General features: G+C 39.6%; 1 protein-coding gene across 1 annotated transcript; it reads right to left on the minus strand.

The window, feature by feature from the left end:
* Window positions 1–1145: 1145 nt before the first annotated feature.
* LOC145344446 (nuclear receptor-interacting protein 3-like) lies at window positions 1146–18726 on the minus strand. Its single transcript, XM_080191582.1, has 7 exons — window positions 18553–18726; window positions 13990–14172; window positions 9639–9721; window positions 5899–6038; window positions 4424–4479; window positions 3409–3500; window positions 1146–2790 (listed from the first exon to the last, which is right to left on the minus strand). Coding segments are annotated over exons 1-7 (729 nt in total). The 3' UTR covers window positions 1146–2789.
* Between the last annotated feature and the right edge of the window lie 3616 nt (window positions 18727–22342).

Here is a 22342-nt window from a genome sequence, read left to right on the forward strand (position 1 = left end):
CAATGTCCGTGAGGGGTAGAGGGAAGCTGTATCTGGCCTGGAGGTGGGATGGGGTTCTGTCAGCTTCTTATTCTGCTTTTTTATGCGCGTGTGCAGTTTGTTGCTGTGAACTGAGATGCAGACTGTCTCGTGAAATAAGCTCTACCCACTGCCTCTAGTGGCTAGAAACAGTCTAGCCCATATTTTCAATGACAGTGTATAAGATTGTGTGTGAACACTCGGCCAAAAATCAGATCAGGAACTTTACCATTTTCACACTAGTTGGACACAGAAAAAAAATCTCATAAAATTCTGCCCAGCATTTGGAACTGTACAGAGTTAAATCTTATCAATAAAAGTGTTTGTTTGAAGACACAAGCCTCAAGATCTTATCACTGAACCTGTCATACCCAGTAGACTTGGAAAGACGTATTGTTCACAAACGTAAGGATCACTTGAGGAGTAGAGACGCTCCAGCAGTCAGTGTTGCTGTCAAGCAATGTTTTTGAATCTGTAAGCACCCAAGTACCTGATCGACCTGTTATAGACGTAACTGATGTCTCCCTGTAAGCAAGTGGTAATGAACTGCCTGTGCCAGAAGAAGTACCTGTTACTTGCAGTTCCTGTTAAAGTTAATCAGCTGGAAGCATCTCAGAATACAGAAATACACCGTTCTACAAAAAATAGAAAAAATCCTCAAAGACTTGATTTATAATTCTCCAACTTGCTGAGTTAGAATTTGGGCTTGAGTAAATTGATTATTGAAGATTGTATAAAAAAGTTAAAGGGGGAGGGCTGCAGAGCAGAAGAAGTCACCTAGCTTGAGAGATCAATTGGGATAGAGAGTGGTAATCACCCTAGGCTGGAGTCCTATTTTAGGTTGAAGACATGTAGGGACTACAGCAGCCAGTGGGCTGCTTCTGGGAAGCTGGGGGGCTGTTGGCTTCTGTACAGTTTTTCCCATTTTAATAAATACCTGTTGTGTTCCTGCGAGCGTGCATCTTTACAGAAAGCTAAGACATAAGGTGTCATAGGTGACATAAATTCTGATCACTTTACTAGCTTAACTTGCATTATATTTCACTGGAGTATTGAGCTGACATGCTGCTCTTTTTTAAAATCAGGATTTGGTCAGAATGTTAGCATCTAGAGCAAATCCTCCACACAGTACAGATTTATAAAATAAATTTGATATTTGAACAGAGTTCTAAACCTACTATGAATGTATTGTGTTTAGCATTTTCAAACACCACAACCACTAAATATAATTTGGTTAGTAGCATACCACTCATTTTGATTGCAAAGTCACTCTAATCTTTCCATATTCCCACTTACAAACACACTAAAAAGACCCAAAGAATTTCAGTAAGAAAATGTTAGTCACAGGGAATCAAAATTTAATATTTTTTAAAGTATGCACTTTGCTTCATGCTCCACACATTCTCCTGCTTCCTTCATTCATAATAAGCTCCTACCTGGCACTGATGAGAGTTGTTTAGGAGTAGGCATCCTTTTGTTGCTCAGTGGTTTTATTTTTTGTCTGTTTGTCATTCTTTCCAATGCTGCTCAACTTGCTTTAATTCAGAGGATGGGCAGGTGGGTAGCTTACTTTGTTAATGGCAGTTTTAGACTGATATTAGAACAAGATTGGTTGATAATGTTTCATCCACCGTATTTTGCACTCTATTAGGAAGTGCCTCCTTCTCTCAGGACTTCCTCAGACAACTAAAGATCAGAAAATTGTGTTGAATTGCTCACATTTTCCCCTCCCTTCACGTTACTGTACTTTGCATACCAACGAAATGTGCTAATGCACTGCTCCAGTTATGAGCCAATCTAAATTCATAGTTGGTGTTAGAGATTATTAATGGCAGCCAAAGTTAACAGATGACTACTAACAGTTTAACTATCCATGTACATCAGTCTGCCAAATCCATTATGTGTGCATTATTCATGTAGAATAATTGAATAGGCCCCCAAAATATGCATCACCTGACTCTTTAAGGGATTGCATGAATACTTCTCTAAAAACAAAATGTAAAGCTTGATTGTCATATTATTTTATGCCAACAATTTTTCTGTGAATCTGTACATACTTCATAAGATTCAACATTTAGCAAGTATAGATAATGAATTTGTATAGCTCACGCAAGAAAAAAAGGCCTTATTTTGAAAGCAGTAAAGACTTCTCAATGTTTAAGGCATGGAACTTCACAAAAATGTAGTTTTCACATGTATCCTGGATGATGCTTATCTCTTAACAAGTGTCTTAAGACCTCACAAAACGTATAAATGTAAAATTGTTCACAACCTATCAAATGCCTCAAATACATAAACATAAGATTTAAAGTTGGAGACTTCAGCAGATCTGACCGCATTGAAAAAGAACACCAGAATCTCAGGTCAAGTAGGACTAGTAAAGTTAATCTTTCACTTTCACACAGTGCACAGGTGAATAAATAGAACAGAATGTTAATATTATTTTGAAGAAACAAATTAAATCTAACATTTCACACAAAGCACTGGAAAATATATTTTATGTAATAAATGTTGTTATACCCTTTAAGCAAATACCAAATCAAAATTATACCCATATGATAAACTAATTACTTAGGAAATTCAGCAGCTGAAGTATTATGTCTGGATAGTTGCACTACAGAAGAAGAAAGCTGAATAGAATGGAGCTAGAGAAGAAGTGCACTGTATGTTTGGTCATATTTGCACACTAACTACTGAAGCACATCTTTGCAATTGACTGTTCAACTTTGCCACTCAGTTCAGCATCAGTTTCCATCTGTACTCTATGGCAATCTGGAGTTAGAAAGACAATAATTATTTCATTAGTTCAAAGAACAAACAGTAAGTACTTCAAATTAGGGCAGTAATAAATAATGAAATCTAGTCTATTTCTGGATTCACGCAAATGTTTCTGACAGTGATATTTCACACCAAGCACACCTACAAGTGCTCTTTCTGTGGTTAGCACACTCGCTTCCGATAAGAAAGCAGATGTGCTCTTTTCTGCATCAGAAATGTTGTTCTTGTATGTTTCTTATAATAAGCACATTAGAGGGCACCTTCCCATTTTTAGCACATTTTTCTGCAGCCTATCCACATGTGTCATTTCATATTATTATTTGCAGGGTACAACATACTGCTTTCCTGCCAGTCATAGTTAGCTTCTTTCCTTCTGTTAGTGAAACCATTAGTGGGATGAAGAGGGCAGTCTTGCCAGCAGGAAGAACAAATGGTCAGAGCCACCTGCTAATGGTACATTACTTTGTAACATAAGCTGGATGAAATCTTTCCCTGAGTCAGAGAACCTGCACCACCTCTGCTACGGTAGGAGCTTAAAATCAACTTATTCTTCTTCAACATGCACATTAATGCAAACAAGTATTGGATGCAAACCACTTTCATTGCACTTACCAATCTTCAATGTCGTCAATACTTAGAAAAGGAATCTCCTCTTTTTCCTTCTCTCCAATAATTAAATATTGCTTTTCCATGTCAATGATGCACTAAGGGTGAAATAGAATAGATGTTACTGAAGGTGAAAATAGGACACAAAGGGCAGATGTTTCAGGCCCCAATTAATGGCAATCTGGAGGGCCCTCTGGCATTTTGCTGACAAAGCATAGTTTTCCAACAGATACAGCACCTTCAGCTTAATGGAAGTTGTGTCCCTGCAGCACTTTGGGAGGCTATCAGAACTATAGGCTCTATAGTCTCAGCAGCTTCACCAAGAGTAATAGACTCTGCTAAGGCAGTTTTGAGAATGCCAGGGCATCTCAAAATGGAGATGCCCTCAGATGTGTAAGCCTAATCAAATTTAGGGGTTTTGTTGGGGGCTTTCCTTCTGTGGCCCCATCAGTGGGGTTTTGAACCTTCAGCCCTGATGGCACCACAGCTTGGCGCTACCATTGAGATGATACTGTCTCCAACAGGCAGGGGAAATTGTACTGCTGGCAAAATGCTGATGGGCCCTCTAAATCACCCCTAATTGGGGCCTTAATTATTTAATTGACTGTCTGTATCCATTCAGCAGGCAACTAATCTACATCCTGGCCCAGCTTTGGATAATGATCTTTACAGTAAGAATATATCACAGAGCCATCTCAATGCATGACATGGCTCCCTACTATTTCATAGCTCCCCCACCTCCCCCACTTATCTCAGTATCAGGAAAATTCTGAGCTTTGTTTAAAACTTTCCCTCCAAAGATACACCCTTCTTGATTTCTGACCTGCCTTAGAGGAGTCTACTGTTGTGTTAGGGCTGCTGAGACTTCAGCCCATGCCTTCAGGTAAATAACTCCACCTACCAGCAGATATGGGCTTGGAAACCCCATTTAGCCCAAATAGCAGTGTCCTAAAGCCCATGGGAAAATCCTGCACAAAATGTCTCTTCCAAATATGTAAGGTAATGATTTGTGACATTTTACCTTCAAAGACCTCAGTGTCTGAAGCCCTAGGGAAAGAGTTTTTTCATCATCATCATCTGTCAAGGAGGAAAATAATTGAATGTGAAAGGCCTTAGAGCAACATCAAAATAATTGGTTGAGTATTCCTAGTATCAACAACTTCTGCAATAGTATCATATGCTGACTGTCTTCATAAACTGAAAATTGCTACTGCTTAGTACAAGCAAGGAGGGTAGATTTCTACACTTTAAAAATTTTAGCATTTAAATTGAAGCAATAATTTGCATTAAACGAATTCGTCGTCTGTTTACATCTAGGCATGACAGGTGATTTCTATAGTATGTTTCAGCACTAAAGACAGTTAAAAGAAAGCATTGATTACAATATTTTCCTCCCTATCTCACTGTTCTTTTGTGAACGCTGGTGGCCATCCAATACCTCACATTTTTCACTTGTGAGACAAGTCACTTACAGATCATCATTTTTCAATCCCTACTTCCCCTAACTAGCATTCACATGTAAACATTGCCAGTAGGTGTCAGTGATCAACAGCAGAAACATTTGCCAATTCCACTCCCTACCCCAGCTGCAACATTCAAATCAATTGCAACATAGTCACTTAAAGTCGTTACAATAAGTTACTTTTATAGAAACCATGAATAGACACTGAGCATTTCTTGGTTTAAATGGTTCTGTACTACACTACTGACCCTATAGGGAAACGTGAATTCATCAAGTTCAGCCGAAGCAGAAGGTGCAGCTTTGTTCCTTTAATATTCATTTATTTTACACTTTCCTTGCTTGACTGATATTTGAGATAGCTGAATCCCCTTAGGATTTAATGAGAAATCCACATAAGTAGGTTCTGTTTGTTTATTAAGTGTTCAGGTCCAATCTGCCTCAGCTCAGAGAATATAGCCAAGCTTAATGACTCCCAAGTATAGCTAAGGGCTTTAGTGAAATTTTATCAGCTAAAATGATGAAACTTACTTGCATACAGCAGTACGAAACTTAGTTCAGCCTGCCTGGCACAAAGTAATGCTAGCTCAGGTTTATCTGGAAAAAATTGAAATTGGACCACATTTCCACCTTCAAGGTCCCCAGTGAACCTGGTTGTCTTGTCAATTGCCAACAAGCTCCTGGAATACTACAGACCAGCTTAAGCTCTACATACTACAATATCCACAAGAATATATATTTATTTTTGTAACTTGTATTTATTAAGCTGCCAGATGTGGATTCAGGGAATGGATGAATACTCAACCTGCAAGTATATATCAATCTTAATCTAACATTTCTGTTATTAGTATTCAAGTTACCTTGAAATTACATTGTTAATTTTAGCTCAGTTGGCACAATTGTGCGAAATACTCACATCCACTAGAATCTTAGGTTATAAAGATTAAGGACAATCCACTCATTGTACATTTAAAACCAAACAGTGAAAATGTGGGATTATTTAAGAAATTACAATTCTAGTAAGTTTGAAAACTTACCCACTACAGCTGCTGAACACTTAATATTAAGTTGTCCTATAGCAATTTCAATATTTTCTATTTGACCTTTCGCCTTGGAAATAAATGGCGTTCCCATTTTTTCAGTTTCACCTTTGTCTGTTTTCACAAGTTCTTTCAACCTACAAAAATAAGGTATTTTTGGTTTGACTTTCGAATTAGTAATTTTGATGATTGGAATTGGATAATGTTTACATAATACTGTGAAAAAGGTAATATCACTGGGCTACTAAACATGAGGCCTAGGCTTGTGTTCTGATGAGGTGGGTTCAAATCCCATCACGGCAGCTGATGAAATTTAAATTCAATTTACCAGAAGATCTGGAATTCAAAACTAGTCTCAGTAACGGTAACCATCCAGCATTGATTGTCATTTGAAGAAAAAAAAATAGCTCACTCAAGCTTTTAGGGAAGAAAGTTTGTCATCCTTGCCTAGTCTGGCCTACATGTGATTCCAGACCCACCACAATGTGGTTGACTCATAAATGTTGCCAAGGAATGGGCAACAAATCACCCTGCCAGCAATGACCACATCCCATGGACAGTTTTTTAAAAAACTGTATGAGGGGCATGATTAAAAATATTCAGAACAAAGAGGCCTATGGTGCATCAGTTTCAAGAGGATGAGTACAGAAAAATGTCATACTTTCAACACATAAATTCAGTGCTACTGTGATTGTTTCTTGTCAAAATCTCCATCAGAAATGTGAAACATCATTCATGATTCCCCAAGTTACATTTCCAAATTCAAATGTGCCAATGTGAGCAATGCAACCCAATATGGTTAGTCATGAATTCTCATACATAGTCTTCCCTTTTCCTGCTTATAGTTATTCCTATTAGGAGATCTGCTATAGTGGCATGTCAAACTCATCTGTCTTATGCAAAGAATCCCCAAACTTATTTAAGGGAAATAACTGAATTTGCTTTTGTTTTACTTCTTTTCATACTGTGCTGTATATTGTAGGATAAAATGTGTGTGTTGTGTAAGATAAAGTGTGCAAGATAATTGAAATAAATTGAAATGGGCCCATAAAATGGTGAGAAAAGGTAGGGAGATGGAGTGTCCTTCATCTTCCCACTGCCATGCCATTTTGTCAACAGCAGGGAAAGTGACAGTCAGCCCAGGGGTCGATTGAATCACATAAGTTGCCAATTAAGGGCCTATTCCCACTTTCGTTGGTACCAGAGGCAGGTGGGTCTTCTGGCATGTGGGGAAACCACCAGGTAAACACTGGCCTCCCTAGATGCTCAGTGGGAAGATCCTTCTCTTTGTGCATTCTTTGGCCAATGGATGGTCTCTCTGCAACAATGGCCTCAACAACCTCACTCTACCCTTGCCAGACCCAGCCAGGGTTACCATACAATTAAGCAACATGTGTATCAATTTCAATGTCAGTTATGTAGGCCATACACCCAAAGATTTGCTGATTAAATCAAACAATATGTTTCTTCAGTTTTTACATAGCCTTACATTGGATATTAGACACAAATAAAGATCATTCAGCCTAATCTGTCTATGCTAGTGTTTATGCTCCACTTGAGCCTCCTCCCATCATTTCTCATATATATCTACCTGCACAGCCATCTATGATCTTCTCCCTCAAATTTTTGCATAGTTTCCCCTTAAATATATACATACAATATGCTTCAACCAGCACCTGAGGTAGCAAGTTCCACATTCTTACTACCCTTCAGATAAAGAAATTTCTTCTTAAACCCCCTATTGATTTCTTAGTGACTACCTTACATTGATAGTCTCTAGTTTTGCAACAGAGGACAATACCATTACATCCACTCTTATCTAAACATTTCATAATTTTAAAGACCTCTATTAGGTCACCCCTTCAATCTTCTTTTGGCAAGAGTAAAGAGATCCAGTCAGTCAATCCTCTCCTGATGTTTTTACCTATGACAATATATATATCATAATATACTTTATATGTATATGTGTATCTATACATACACACATATACCAAACATAAGTACAAAATTGTATAACAACCTATGTTTGTTCATAATCGGCAGAATACAGACCATACTCAACCAGTCTGCCCTTGCAAAGCCCAAAACAAAATGTCTCCTGTTAGTGATTCACGATTGGTCAGCACTTGCTAAAGTGCACTAATAGCTACACTAATAAACAATTTAAGGTAATGAGTGGAGATCATAATGTGGCTTATTGAAGCTTGCTGGAAGTGGCATACATTTATAATCAGGGACCTGTTCTCTTCAAACAAAGGAATATTTTCAACCATTGCATTTTTTTGAATTGTCCATGAGTCTGGAACCCGAAGTTCTCTGTTGCATTCTCCATAGCAATGCCTTGATCATTCAGAGTCTTGCTAACCAATCTCTCCTCCCCTACACTGCGCTCCCTGCCCTGCCCCCTCCCCCCCCCCCCCCGCCCCCCCGTGTAAAAATTGTGATCACTTGAAATTTTGGCATTCTTGCATTTATTCTGATGAGTCCAAGATGTGAAGCTTTGGTAATATATCCCTCTTCTCACCAGTATTGAAGTTCTATACTTCCAAGTATGTTTTCTTCTGTTTGGAAGCAGTGAAGAAAACTGCAGCTGAGCTGATACTTATATTAAGGCAACTGAGCAATAAACAGAGGTTAAACAACCGGGGGTGTTTACTCCATCAAGAAACACTCTTGAAAATTCTTAAGGGAGCCTAAGAATTGAATCCTTTAACTGTGACAAACTCTGGAACTAACAAACTCAACCTCAAGCTTAGAGACAGAAGATGCACAACCTGCTTGGGTTAAATTGTTCAACACAGATAGCAGTGAACATTTTTTTGAGGCAATGGAGGCAGGTAGGTTTAAAGGACAATTAGACAAACACTTGGGGAATTAGAGATTGGCAAATTTTAATTCTTTGGGATCAACCAGATGGACAGTGGATGATTTGTTTCAAATAATATTGTGTTTTCTATCATCTAAGATTTGCACCACCTGGATAATTATTTTCTGGTTTATTATTTTTTGCTCATATTAAATTTGGTTGCATCCTATTTTATGAGCTTTGGCCATTGTTTTTATTAGAATACTGTTTGTGTACTATATTCACATAAAACATAAATTAAAATAAAAAAATTATACTACTAGCAATAATTTTTGGTCCCAAAGCAGGTTCCCACTCCATACGTTAATCAATAAATTTCATTTTAATTAATCTTTAAATTAATTCAAATAGTTGTCAGATTGAAATGCTGATTTCCTAATAAAGTGAATTCATGGAAAAACCAAGAATAACCTATGGATTAATCCTGGTCACTTAATATAATCTTGCGATAGCTTCCATTCATTTCCCCCAGAGTTGGTAACTTTTAAAAAGATTAAATGTTATTGTGCCACAGAAATTTATCACACATTCTACAATGTCATCTTGTACAATATCAGCAAATGTGGAAAATTATCTTTGAAACATCGTAGAGAGCATCACTCCCTTAAATATATTTTGAAGAATGTACTTCTGCTTGAGTTATTTACAAATCCCAGTCAGCTTTCAACCAGAACATATCATTATTCCAACCATCTGTGGTGATGTCTGTATATTCACACTAGAACTATTCCCATCCCATCATGTGAAAAAAATCTCAGTTCTGTCCAATAAACCATACAGTTTTTTGGCTGCAACCTGAATCAGTGGTGCCATTGGATGAGAAACATACAAGCAAAATAATTGTTAAATAAAGTGCTGCAGCAATACCTACCCCAGTTTATCCACACAGGCAGATGAAATGAGATTATATCGAGAACCAGTGTCAATCTGTACTTTCATCTCTATTCCAGCACACTTAAAAAGATGAAAACAGACTTAGAACCTTCCAGGATATATTGATAAATCATGTAATTGTGGAACTACAATGGTATTTTGCAGACATGGGTTGCAACAGAAATCAGCAGTCTGGTGAGTAATAACAGCATTAAATGTATTATAACAATCTTGCTAAACAATAGATCTGTTGTGTTGAACCCTTTACAGTAAGGTGCTGGATCCATCTGCATCATGTTTGATTAAAATAAATTTTGGTCAGGTGAAATTTTTATTGTAATGCAAACACCACAGGATTGTAACACTATGCATTCTGTCCTGTTGTTACTCACATATATTTTTACTCCTTAAGTTTTCTTCCTTAATTTCTCCTGCCCTAAAGTAAAGTTTATTTATTTGTCACGAGTAAGGCTTACATTAACACTGCAATGAATTTACTGTGAAATTCCGTTAGTCGCCACAGTTTGGCGCAAGTTTGGGTCAATGCGTCTAACCAGCATGTCTTTCAGAATGTGGGAGAAAACCAGAGGACCCAGAGGAAACCCACACAGACACGAGGAGAATGTGCAAATTCCACACAGATGATGACCCAAGCCAGGAATTGAACCCGAGCCCCTGGCACTGTGAGGCAGAAGTGCTAACCACTATGCCACTGTGCCGCCTGGAGTGGTGATTACTTACACTGACACAATCAAACTTACATGAAAACAATCTATGTAATAGTTTATACAGTAAGGATTGGCTGAATAGGTGTTTCAAATAGGTGTTTCGAGGAACCCCAGCGAAACTGGAATCAATAGGTAGCGGGGGCAAACTCTCCACTGGTTGGAGACCTGGTACATAGGTTGTAGTTGTAGAGGGTCAGTCATCTCAGCTCCATGACATTGCTGCAGAAGTCCCTCAGGGTAGCGTCCTAGACCCTACAATCTTCAGCTGCTCCATCAATGACCTTCCCTCCACAATAAGGTCAGAAGTGGGGATGTTCACTGATGATTGCACAACGTACAGCACCATTCACGACTCCTCAGATACTGAAGCAGTCCATGTTCAAATGCAACAAGATTTGGACAATATCCGGGCTTGGGCTGACAAGTGGCAAATAACATTCGGGCCACACAAATACCTGGCAAGACTATTACTAATAAGGAACACTCTAACCACACTCCTTAACATTCAGTGGTGTAACCATACTGAATCCTGCTCTGTCAAAATCCTTGAGGTTACCATTGACCAGAAACTCAACTGGACTCATCACATAAACACAATGGCTACAACAGCAGGTCAGAGGCTAGGAATACTGTGGCGAATAACTCGCCTCCTTATTCCCCAGACCCTATCCACCATCTACAAGGCACAAATCAGGAATGTGATGAAGTGCTCCCCGCTTTCCTGGATGGCTACAGCTCCAGCAACACTCAAGAAGCTTGACACATTCAGGACAAAGCAGCCCAGATGATTGGCACCACATCTACAAACATTCAATCCCTCCACCACCTATGCTCAGTAGCAGCAGTGTGTATTATCTACAAGATGCACTGCAGCAAAAGGACAGTAGGAGAGGTAATAAGCCATGGATAGCGAAGGAGGTGAAGGAAAGTGTTAAATTAAAAGTGGAGGCATTTAGAGTTGCTAAGAGTAGTGGGCGAGAAGAGGATTGGGAGAGATTTAAATGTCAACAAAGATTGACAAAGAAGTTGATAAAGAAGGGCAGGAGAAACTATGAAGCTGGGCTAGCGCTTAATATAAAAAAGGATAGCAAGAGTTTTTATAAATATATAAAAAGGAAGAGGCTGGCTAGGGTGAACGTTGGACCCTTAGAGGATGAGAGGGGGGACTTAGTGGCAGGGGATGGGGAAATGGCTGAGGTCTTGAATAACTTTTTTGTTTCGGTCTTCACGGAGGAGGACGTGAATAATTTGCCGGGTGTTAGCGATGGAAAGGTGGTAGGACTGGAGGGTCTCAGTGACATTACTGTTACTAGAGAGGCGGTGCTCGACAGACTGGAGGGACTGATTATGGACAAGTCCCCAGAACCGGATGGAATGCATCCGAGGGTTCTGAAAGAAATGGCGGAGGTGATAGTGGATGCCTTGGTGGTTATTTTCCAGATGTTGCTGGATTCCGGGGAAGTGCTGGAAGATTGGAAAATGGCTAATGTTACGCCGTTGTTTAAGAAGGGTGCCAGGCAAAAGGCAGGGAATTACAGGCTGGTTAGTTTAACGTCTGTTGTAGGTAAAATGTTAGAATCCGTCATCAAGGAGGAAATAGCGAGGCATCTTGAGGGGAATTGCTTGATAGAGCAGACGCAGCACGGTTTCGTTAAGGGGAAGTCGTGTCTGACGAATTTATTGGAGCTCTATGAGGATGTGTCTAGGGCGGTGGATAGAGGAGAGCCGGTGGATGTGGTCTTTCTTGATTTTCAGAAGGCATTTGACAAGGTACCTCACAAGAGGTTATTGCAGAAGGTAAGGGGGCATGGAGTTGGGAATAGGGTGTTAGCGTGGATAGAGGATTGGTTGTCAAATAGGAGGCAGAGAGTGGGGGTTAATGGGTGCTATTTGCATTGGCGGTTGGTGACTAGCGGAGTGCCCCAGGGGTCGGTGCTGGGGCCTCAGCTATTTACCATTTATATAGATGATCTGGAGGAGGGAACCGAGTGTATGGTGTCGAAATTTGCTGATGACACCAAGATTGGTGGAACGGCAAATTGCACGGAGGGTATGGAGAGTCTGCAGAAGGTTCTAGATAGGCTGGACGAATGGGCCAGGAACTGGCAAATGGAATTTAATGTTGGCAAGTGCGAGGTGGTCCACTTTGGTAGGAATAATGGTAGGAAGGGCTATTACTTACGTGGAGAAAAACTGCAGCAGGCGACGGTGCAGAGGGACCTCGGGGTCCTTGTGCATGAGTTGCAAAAACCCAGCCTGCAGGTGCAGCAGGTGGTCAGGAAGGCTAATGGGGTGCTGGCCTTCATAGCGAGGGGGATTGAATATAAAAGTAGGGAGGTCTTGCTGCAGCTGTATAGGGCATTGGTGAGGCCGCAGCTGGAGAACTGTGTGCAGTTTTGGTCGTTGCACTTACGCAAGGATATTTTGGCCTTGGAGGGAGTGCAGAGGAGGTTTACTAGGCTGATACTGGAGTTGAGGGGGTTGAGCTATGAGGAGAGGCTGAATAAACTAGGCTTGTACTCGTTAGAGTTTAGAAGAATGAGGGGAGATCTCATTGAGACATATAAGATGATGAATGGGATGGATAGGATAGAGGTGGAGAGACTCTTCCCGCTCAGAAAGGACAGTAGGACTAGGGGGCACAGCCTCAAGATAAAGGTGGGGCGGTTTAGAACGGAGTTGAGGAGGAACTTCTTCACTCAAAGGGTGGTGAATCTCTGGAATTCTCTGCCCGTTGAAGTGGTGGAAGCTGCCTCGCTAAGTATTTTTAAGACGCGGGTTGATGGGTTTTTGATAAGTGAGGGGATTAAGGGTTATGGGGAGAGGGCGGGAATGTGGAACTGAGCCACGACAGATCAGCCATGATCTTATTGAATGGCGGGGCAGGCTCGAAGGGCTAGATGGCCTACTCCTGCTCCAATTTCTTATGTTCTTATGTTCTTAATTCACCAAAGATCCTTAGACAGCACTTTCCAAACCCACGACTACTTCCATCTAGAAGGACAAGGGCAGCAGATAAATGAGAATGCAAGCACCTGCAAGTTCCCCGCCAAGCTATTCAGCATCCTGACTCGGAAATATAGCGCCGTTCCTTCACAGTTGCTGGGTCAAAATCCTGGAATTCCCTCCCTAACAGCATTGTGGATCAACCCACAGAATATGGACTGCAGCAATTCAAGAAGGCAACTCACCACCACCTTCTCAAGGGCAACTACGGATGGGCAATAAATGCTGGCCAGCCAGCGACACCCTTGTCCCATGAATGAATAAAAAAATTAGAACTTCAATATATACACCAGGAGGCACCGAGGGGCATTTTACAGTGACTTTATTGCAGTGTTAATGTAAGCTTTACTTGTGATTAATAAATCAACTTTTTATAAATAAACTTTAACTTTAGGATCAATGCTGCAGTGGTGCCATTACATCAAAACGTGAAAATGCATCAATAAACTCTGCAATAGAAGAAGCTCAAACATGACTCTAATGGAGTTTGTCAGCTTATATTTACGTATGGCTTATACTTAAACAGAAACGTAATTATTTACACAGATGGGATAATCTACAGTTAACTGGCTTTAGTCATTTTGGAAATGTCTTTTGGAAGAAAGTACCAATTACCTTGCAACACACAAATATCAGGTCATCTTCATGTGGTATTTTGTGAAGATCTTGTTTAGTTTGTTGAAAGTTTTTGTTTTGAACTGGAAATGAATTAATAGAAGACCACGTCCCTCGATTGTTGGCTTGGAATTTGGACAAGTTGGTTTCTAGTAAACGCCGCTGTAAAATGTTATGTGGTTGCTAAAAAGAAAATGTTTAAAAATAAAACAAGATCATACAACAACAATGAATTGACATCCTTAGCATTTATCTAGAATTATTAAGCACTAATTGAAAGGGAATTTCATACGTTTAGCTGTGGTAGATGCCAGTTCAATCTATTTTTTCACTTAGAGTGAATCAACACCAATACATGAGCTAAAATGGTATCAATCCCAATGATCAGTTCTGCCGAATAAGGAGGGAATAAAGTAAAAATGTTTAGGTAAATATTGGCCATACGTTGCATTAATATCAAGTGAGAGTAACAACACTTACTTTCATTATGAATTAAATGTGGTTGATTCTTAAATGCACTCTGAAATGGCCTAGCAAGCCACTCAGTTCAAGGGCAATTATGGATGGGCAATAAATTCACAACTAGCAACATCCACATCCCATGAATGAATTAAAAACCAGATAGTGACTTCTGGTTTCCACACAGCTATGCATGCAAATCCAGTGCTTGCTGTCAGAGAAACGCTTCTCTTGTACAGGTTGCACTGTAGCAGGCCTCATAATAGACTAGGCATTGAAAGACACGAACAGAGTGAACTTGGGGTACTTGCTTCAGTGAGAGTTCTTCAATTTAATTGGTTGAAAAGTTTCATTATTGCTATTCATGTTCGCACATCGCAAAAATACCCTGTAGAGGTGTCACACCAGATTAGAGCAGGCCTCTGCATTAAATTCCAAAGATATTATGTGGAAAGCTGTAAGCAAACTGACAGTGAGCACTATTCCTTCACTGCTGACCTGTAAAATTGGATCAATTAAAATCATACAAGTAAGGAAACATTTCCAGATTTGAATGCTTAAGAAACAATATGAGATGTGTTCATAGAATGTTACATTTAAACATTAACTTTAATTCTATTTTACTAATAATTACAGAGTCTACTTCAACAATAGTTAGCAGCAGACAATTCCACATTATAACCACCCTCCCTGAAGGATGTTTTTCTTAATCTCTTTTGTAATTATATTAAATTTGTACCCAATTCCAGCTCATCAATTACTAGACACAATAACAATGCTTCAAAACCACAAAGACATGTATCAGGTTACCCTTTAGCCTTCTCAGGCCTAGTGACAAAAGCAGAAACTATTCAAATTTATCTTCATAAGTGGCACGGTGGCATAGTGCTTCACAGCACCAGGGACCCGGGTTTGATTCCCGGCTTGGATCACTATCTGTGTGGAGTTTGCATATTCTCCTTACATCTGCGTGGGCTTCCTCTGGGTGGTCTGGTTTCCTCCCACATTCTGAAAGACGTGTTGGTTAGGTGCATTGACCTGAAGAGGTGCCAGACTGTGGTGACTAGGAGAATTTCACAGTAACTTCATCGCAGTATTAATGTCAACCTTGCTTGTGACTAATAACTAAACTTTAACTTCTTATCCCTAGTAATATAGAAACATAGAAATCCTACTGTGCAGAAGGAGGACATTCAGCCCATCGAATCTGCACCGACAACAATCCACCTTGGCCCTATCCCCTAACCCCACATATTTACCCTGTTAATCCATTTAGCCTACACTTCCTGGGACACTAAAGGACTATTTATCATAGCCAATGCACCTAACCCGCACATCCTTGAATCATATCCTAGCCTATGCTGCATCATTTCCATTAGTTCATTTAATTATATCCCTCAAACAGCACATAATAATCCAACTCCCAGAAAAAAGTTTTGTACAGACTCATTAAGCACCTTGCCTTTGAAATCCGTCCTGCAGGATAATGAATTATAGATTCCATCTGTTTTTTAAATGGACTTTTTTGCTTTGTGCTGCCATCTTTACTACCAATTCTTTCTGTACACTGAGGTTTCTATCCAAGGTATGCTCATCTTGTCCACTTACATATCTCAACATTTAAAATACATTTTCTTTCCCTATTCAATCAAAATATATTACTTTACAGTTTTCTACGTAAGCTGTATTGCGAACATTTGAAAAATGATGCAGTAAAAGACCATTGGGTTGACTAAGCCCACCCCAACCAGACTTGGTGCAGCATTATACACACCAACCCCTCACTGCAATTTATGGGAAGTCTAAAATAATTTATGGTCAATTCACAAAATGATCTCCAAAATTCTCCTCCAACTCCCTAAGGCAATGATGAGGTTACAGCCTTGCAACCCATAATTCATCACATCCTGAACTAACTCCAGAGGACAGGGTATCTGGAAATATCCTATTCTGTCAGAAATATGCAATGAGCAAAGAGTGATAATTTTATTTAAAGGACTGTAGTGACTGCTTGCCTACTGAAAGTTTTAGTCATATATTCAGGAGATGAGGATCATGTGAAAATAACTATTTCCTAAGATATAACTTAACTCCTTGCCTTTCCATTTTATCTGCATAATCTCTGATCATACTATCTCCATCTATTTCAAATAGTCTGTACGTCCAAGCTAAATCCAATTGTTTTGTTATGTTTAAAACCTCAACCAGAATCCCTCTAAGTCTTCAATTTTAAAAAATAGATATTCCTATTTCTTGAAAGCTATAATTAAAATTAAGGACCTGAAGATCATCAGCTCTCGATCTGCCCTTCCAACCAACTTTCTGCTCAAGTGTTCCAAGCTCCACACCAATCCAAATTTGCACATCTCCAAATGTGGTAACATTGATTTGGTTCAGTGTTTTTGCCTTGGTTTCGTGTTGAAGATACTCTTGACTTTATTAATACTTTCTGTTTGAGAAGTTGGGGCAAATCATTTTCCATGAAATGGCCTTCAACATATCATTGAATGTTTGCATCTGAGAAGTTAGTTATTCAAATGGAGAGGTTGGTAACTAATGGGGCAGCATGGTGGCACAATGGTTAGCACTGCTGCCTCACAGTGCCAGGGACCTGGGTTCGATTCCTGGCTTGGGTTACTGTCTGTGTGGAGTTTGCACTTTTCCCTGTGTCTGCATGGGTTTCCACCGGGTGCTCTGGTTTCCTCCCACAGTCTGAGAGACATGATGGTTAGGTGCATTGGCTGTGCTAAAATTCTCCCTCTGTGCACCCACACAGGCGCCCGAATGTGGCGACTAGGGGATTTTCACAGTAACTTCATTGCAGTGTTAATGTAAGCCTACTTGTGATAAATAAATACATTTTATCTTTAACTTTAATGGATGCGTAGTATGTGTGTTCCGACCTATTTAGACTCGACTTCCCAACTGCCGTTATTCTAATACTGGAGTGACCTGTTGAAAAGAGTCAAAAGAATTTAAATTGTGTGGTGTGTGTGGCTTAATCATTAAAATGTCTTTAGCTTTACAAATATGTAGATTTCAGGTTCTAAACAGTAACTTGTTCTGAAATCAGGGTTTACATTTTAAGAAAAATTTAAAACTTCTCTATGTTCCGCTATACATCGATCATATATTCATTTGCATTATTCATACATATAGAGATCTAGCTCTAAATGTCATCACGATACAAACACTTAGAGGGTGAGCCATTTAATTTTAAAGGGTACATTAATGTTGGGGTCAGTATGTTTTCCTGCTCTGAAGACTATTCTCGACGTTTCCCCTATAAAAACATTCCCAGGTGAGTGCTCCAGTGTAGGCTGAGATTGTCGTCCGGTGTCTGTCACTAAATGTCCTCGTATCTTGATGAGATCAAATCCGATCAGACCCATTCCAACAGTTATTCGGGATAATTTTAACTTCTGACTACAATGTAAACCGATCGCCCGCTAGAAAACTCTCCTGATGTTTGTTTCTCAAATTCAGCACTGGACAGCGGCTGAATTTATCCAAAGTATGTCATTCTATTTAAAGAACAATGGGACATAGCACTGTATTTCTAGAATTAACAAAGTAAAATAGAAACAGTTAGTGCTTTAAATTCTGCGGCTAGTATTGAATTTAATCCCAAATGAAGGGGTCCTCATACCCTAATAAATTCTTTAAAATGATAGCGCTTTCAAACAGTGGAAGGCAGCTGAATTGGATGTTTCACAGTTTTCTAAGTGATTTTCTCCACCGAAGATCAGTGGGTGAAATGGAAGCAGTTGATTTGGTGAATCCGATGGTGAGGGGGACTTTTTTTTTACAGAACTCAAGCAAAGAAAACACAAGAACAAATTTAAAGATTAAGATGTCTTGAAGACCCATGTTTAATAATATGCCAGCACTTCACACGATTAGATTGAATCCTCGACCCTGCCAAATGTAGAGAAATTTCTGTTTAAGCCACTCCAAATACGGATGGAGTGCGTAAATTTTCTCGATAATATCGATACATTGCGGAAATTACCAGATACAGGATGACTGTCGATAGCCAAAATAATGTTGCCTCACTGGTTACCAGGCTACCTTGTGATTTCTTAACATTGGATGGTCACTTACCGTTTCTTTGGAGGTTCCCAGTTTTTTGAGTCCATCCAAAGGTAGGAGATCCGCCGAGTCTTTATGAATGAACTGAACAGTTTGTTTCATCCGCCTCTGCTGGCGGAGAGAGGCAGCCTCTCTGATATCTATTTGCTGGCGTCGGTTTTCTCGCAAAATATCCGAGTAAAACATTCTCTATAGTCAAGAAAAGCGGCGCCACCAAACAACCGAGAGGTGAAAAGAAAGGTTAAGCAGTTGCCCCAGATCATTAAAAATCTCCGGATCGAAATGAGAAGCTTTTCTGAGGCAGGCAGCTTTTAAAAGGATGCGTCTCAGCCTTCAGTGATTGACATAACTGTTCCAGCCCCCACAGATAACAAGGCAGGGTGCTGGAGAAACACTTCTACCCAAACCAGCGCCTGAGTTTCACTCCGTAAAACATGGCAAAGGTAAGAAAGGCTGCTCTCCCACCATCTTAACAATTTGTACTGACTAGAAGCCTACATCGCAACCCTGGCATTTCCGGAACCACCATGTTCCACAGAGCTCGAGATACCGACTTACAAACGATATATCAATGCTGCTTTATATGTGAGCAAAATTACTATCTCATTTCAAATATTGACGTGAGGCTTGCTAATTTTGTGAAATGAATAATGATTTTGCACTTATATAGCATTTTCTATGATCTCAGAATTTGTCGAAACACTTTCGGGTCAAAGAAGCAGCCATTTGTTAACGATCTCCACAGAGAGTGATAACTTTTAAAAAATAAATTCGAACTTCCAGTTAATTGTGGAAAAGCTGACAACACAATTTCACATTTTAAGGCGCGTTAAGGTCAAAGGAGAGACGTGGGATAATTTCTGCATTGTCCTACCTCTCAACTGACCGCAACAAGATGTATTTTAGAGGACTATTTTAACCCCCTGAATGGTGTGACTTTCAAGAATAGGCAGGAGACACTCTCGTAGGTTCAAATTAAAAGAAAGAATAAGAGGATAATCTTATTGGCTCATCATGCCAGTCGATCAACGTGGCAAGCCGGTAAGATTGCGAGAAAGGCGAAAAACGGGGCTCGTATCCAGTTTCACACCTCAAGCAATATAACTGTCACTGAATTGCTGGCATAATTGGCACAAGCTGATTTTAATATTAATTTCATATTAATCATCTGGGCTCACTTGCCTTAATGGCTTTGCTGGTGGAGATGCTCATGGGCAAGGACAACAAGTGGGTCCCCAGCAATGGGGACCAGATGTGATGGCTTCACGGGTTGGACAGAGGCCATTGAGACTTCCCAGGTGGCATGAGGCACTGAGTCTGCAGTGCCAAGGGGTGGGACCAGATGGGTGTGGAGTCACACACCCTACATCAAGGATTGCCAGGCTGGCAATTGACTGGAGGGAATGAATATAGGCAGGGATTGATGGTAGGGCAAGGTTGTGAGAATCTCCCAGTGCACTATTGTACATGGTGCATTGGGAGATCAGGCACATGCACAATAGCACCCTCATGCAGTCAGCAGCCAGCTTTCTGCCATGAATAGACTCCATCCACTCCCTCTACTGGTGAGAACCACACTTAGCCTCATTTTTTTCTAAATGTGATAAGATTTGAAATTTTCTCTCACTGAAAAAATGGGTCTAAATCTCTTCTGTTTTCATGCTCATTCGGCATTTAGAATTTTTTTGGTAAGATTGCCTCCTAAATGTTTATTTTCTCAACCTGAAATGTGAATGCAACAGCACCCACTCATCTATTCACACAAGATACAAATACGTGAAAAGATTGTTACAAGAGATGTAGCAAGCACTTATACTTCTTAAAGAATCAAGAAAAGTCACATATTATCAGTCACCAAGGAAGTCACTGGGAACTTTGCAAGCCTGAAGATTCTCTCTTGGTTCACTAAAGACAATAGAAGTTGGACATTATTGATGATTAACTAAGTATATTCATGTGATAGCAGGTTTCTTGCTTTTCTCTATTTGGAGGTGTAGTCAAACACCTGTATGAAGTTATAACCCACAGGTAAAAAAAACCTTGTGTTGCTTGTGGTGAATCTTCTAGGTAGGATTCTTGCTCTTCTGGGTGAGAGATCTTCTCTATTTGGCATTTGTCCTAGGTTGACATTGTTTCCCCCCCCCAATATTTCCAATCAGAAACGAGTTTCTGTCATATAACCAGTTCATCAATAATCCTACTGATCACACAAATAGTTTAATACAGTAAGAAATTGTGAATGTTTGATATCCCCATCAACATTCTAATCGTGAGTGACCTTTAATATCCTTACTTGCACTGCTATCTTCATGAGCCCAACAAATCTGTCAGCTATACTCTGAACCAATTTAATTGAAATTGTTATGATATTAATGTTACAACTGGACAGGGAGATCCCATAATGGAACCCTGGTACAAAGGACCATACTCATTTTTTTTAAGAAAACTTGGAGGAATTGTCACAGGACTGCTAACTTGACTTAACAACAAGAAAAAAAGTTATTAAACATTAACTGTTGAATTATGTTACAATATACTGCTTTACCTGCCTTTAGTTTAACAAACACAGGTGGATTTTAAGATTAACACAATACAAAGTATATCTTAAGCTACAATGGTCTCAGTAACACAAAGTCCCTTTACACAAGCTGGCTGTGATAAAACACACTCTAATCCAAACCCAAGTGAACGTCTGTGGATTTCTCCTCAAAATCTCAACACCAGTTGATTCTTAAATCATGAGTCACTTTGTCTCACTGAACTCAGGCTTCCACTCAAGTGATTTTAAATTCTGCTTTCAAAAAAACACATTATCAAATCTTCTTTTAAACAGTGCTTTCTTTCAGCTGTTTGTCCGTAAAGAATTCACTTACAGATTTTACACATTCTCCCTTTTGTTTGTCTTTATAGATGTTTTAACTATCAATTCCCAGACTGCATTAAAATGGAATCAACTTTTGATTTACTCCTGACATCTAAAGTTACATGTTAAATCTGGTCAGCTGTCTCTTTAACTTAGCCTTTTTCTCAGCTCTGCCTGTTTTTATTGAACAGTTCTCTGTTCTAGTACTGTTAACCTCAGGCTTCTTAAAGTATTCTCTCTGTCCCAATTTCCTGTTTTTTTGGACTGTATCTAGTTTTTTGGGAAGTCTGCCTCTTCGCAGCTCCCTTGTCCTGTCCAACTTGTCTTTTCTGCCCTTTGCCGACCACAGAATTGGACCAGGCAAGGGATGGACAACGGAAATTTCAATTGACCTCGGAAATTCCAGTCCCAGTCGAGCCATCTCTATCAACGTTCTAATCATTCTAATCCCAGTCGAGTGAGGCCATAAAATCCTGCCCATACAGTTTTCAGCTTCCAGAATAAAGTTAGGCTTTTGCAAAGGGATGTACTGTAAAACAACGTCAACTACTTTCCCCATCTCAAAAGCAGAGCAAACAAATTCCTTGGTTCTTGAGTAAAAGATCATAAACTTGAAGAATAAAGAGATAAATTACAAAAACTGCTTAACAATTTGAGCCAGACTTGATGACTTGCACGAGTTGTGATCCTGCTTCACATTTCTTGCAAACCCCAAGATGGTCAACAATGGTTATCTGATTCTTGAACATTTGGTAATGGAAACATCTGCTGACAAATTGAACTATTGGACTAAAGATGGTGCATAAATTGCAATCAAATTCTAAAAGCAAATTATCAACAACTCAAGAAAACTTGTGTGCAACTCATTTCAATTTTTGGTGCAACATACTGCTGTGAATCGTCGTACTCTGTCATTAAGTTTGTAAAGTTGAAACATCC

The sequence above is a fragment of the Carcharhinus amblyrhynchos genome, chromosome 6 (assembly GCF_965287045.1).
Source record: "Carcharhinus amblyrhynchos chromosome 6, sCarAmb.v2.hapA, whole genome shotgun sequence".
Lineage (NCBI taxonomy): Eukaryota > Metazoa > Chordata > Chondrichthyes > Carcharhiniformes > Carcharhinidae > Carcharhinus > Carcharhinus amblyrhynchos.

Bases quoted from the DNA above. Each gene is read 5' to 3' on its own strand.
- LOC145344446 (XM_080191582.1), bottom strand. From the start codon at position 18,726: ATGTTTTACTCGGATATTTTGCGAGAAAACCGACGCCAGCAAATAGAT. The intron at 14,173-18,552 runs GTAAGTGACCAT...TTTTCTTTTTAG, and splicing joins TGGGAACCTCCAAAGAAACG to CAACCACATAACATTTTACA. The intron at 3,501-4,423 runs GTAAAATGTCAC...TTTCACCCTTAG, and splicing joins AGACACTGAGGTCTTTGAAG to TGCATCATTGACATGGAAAA.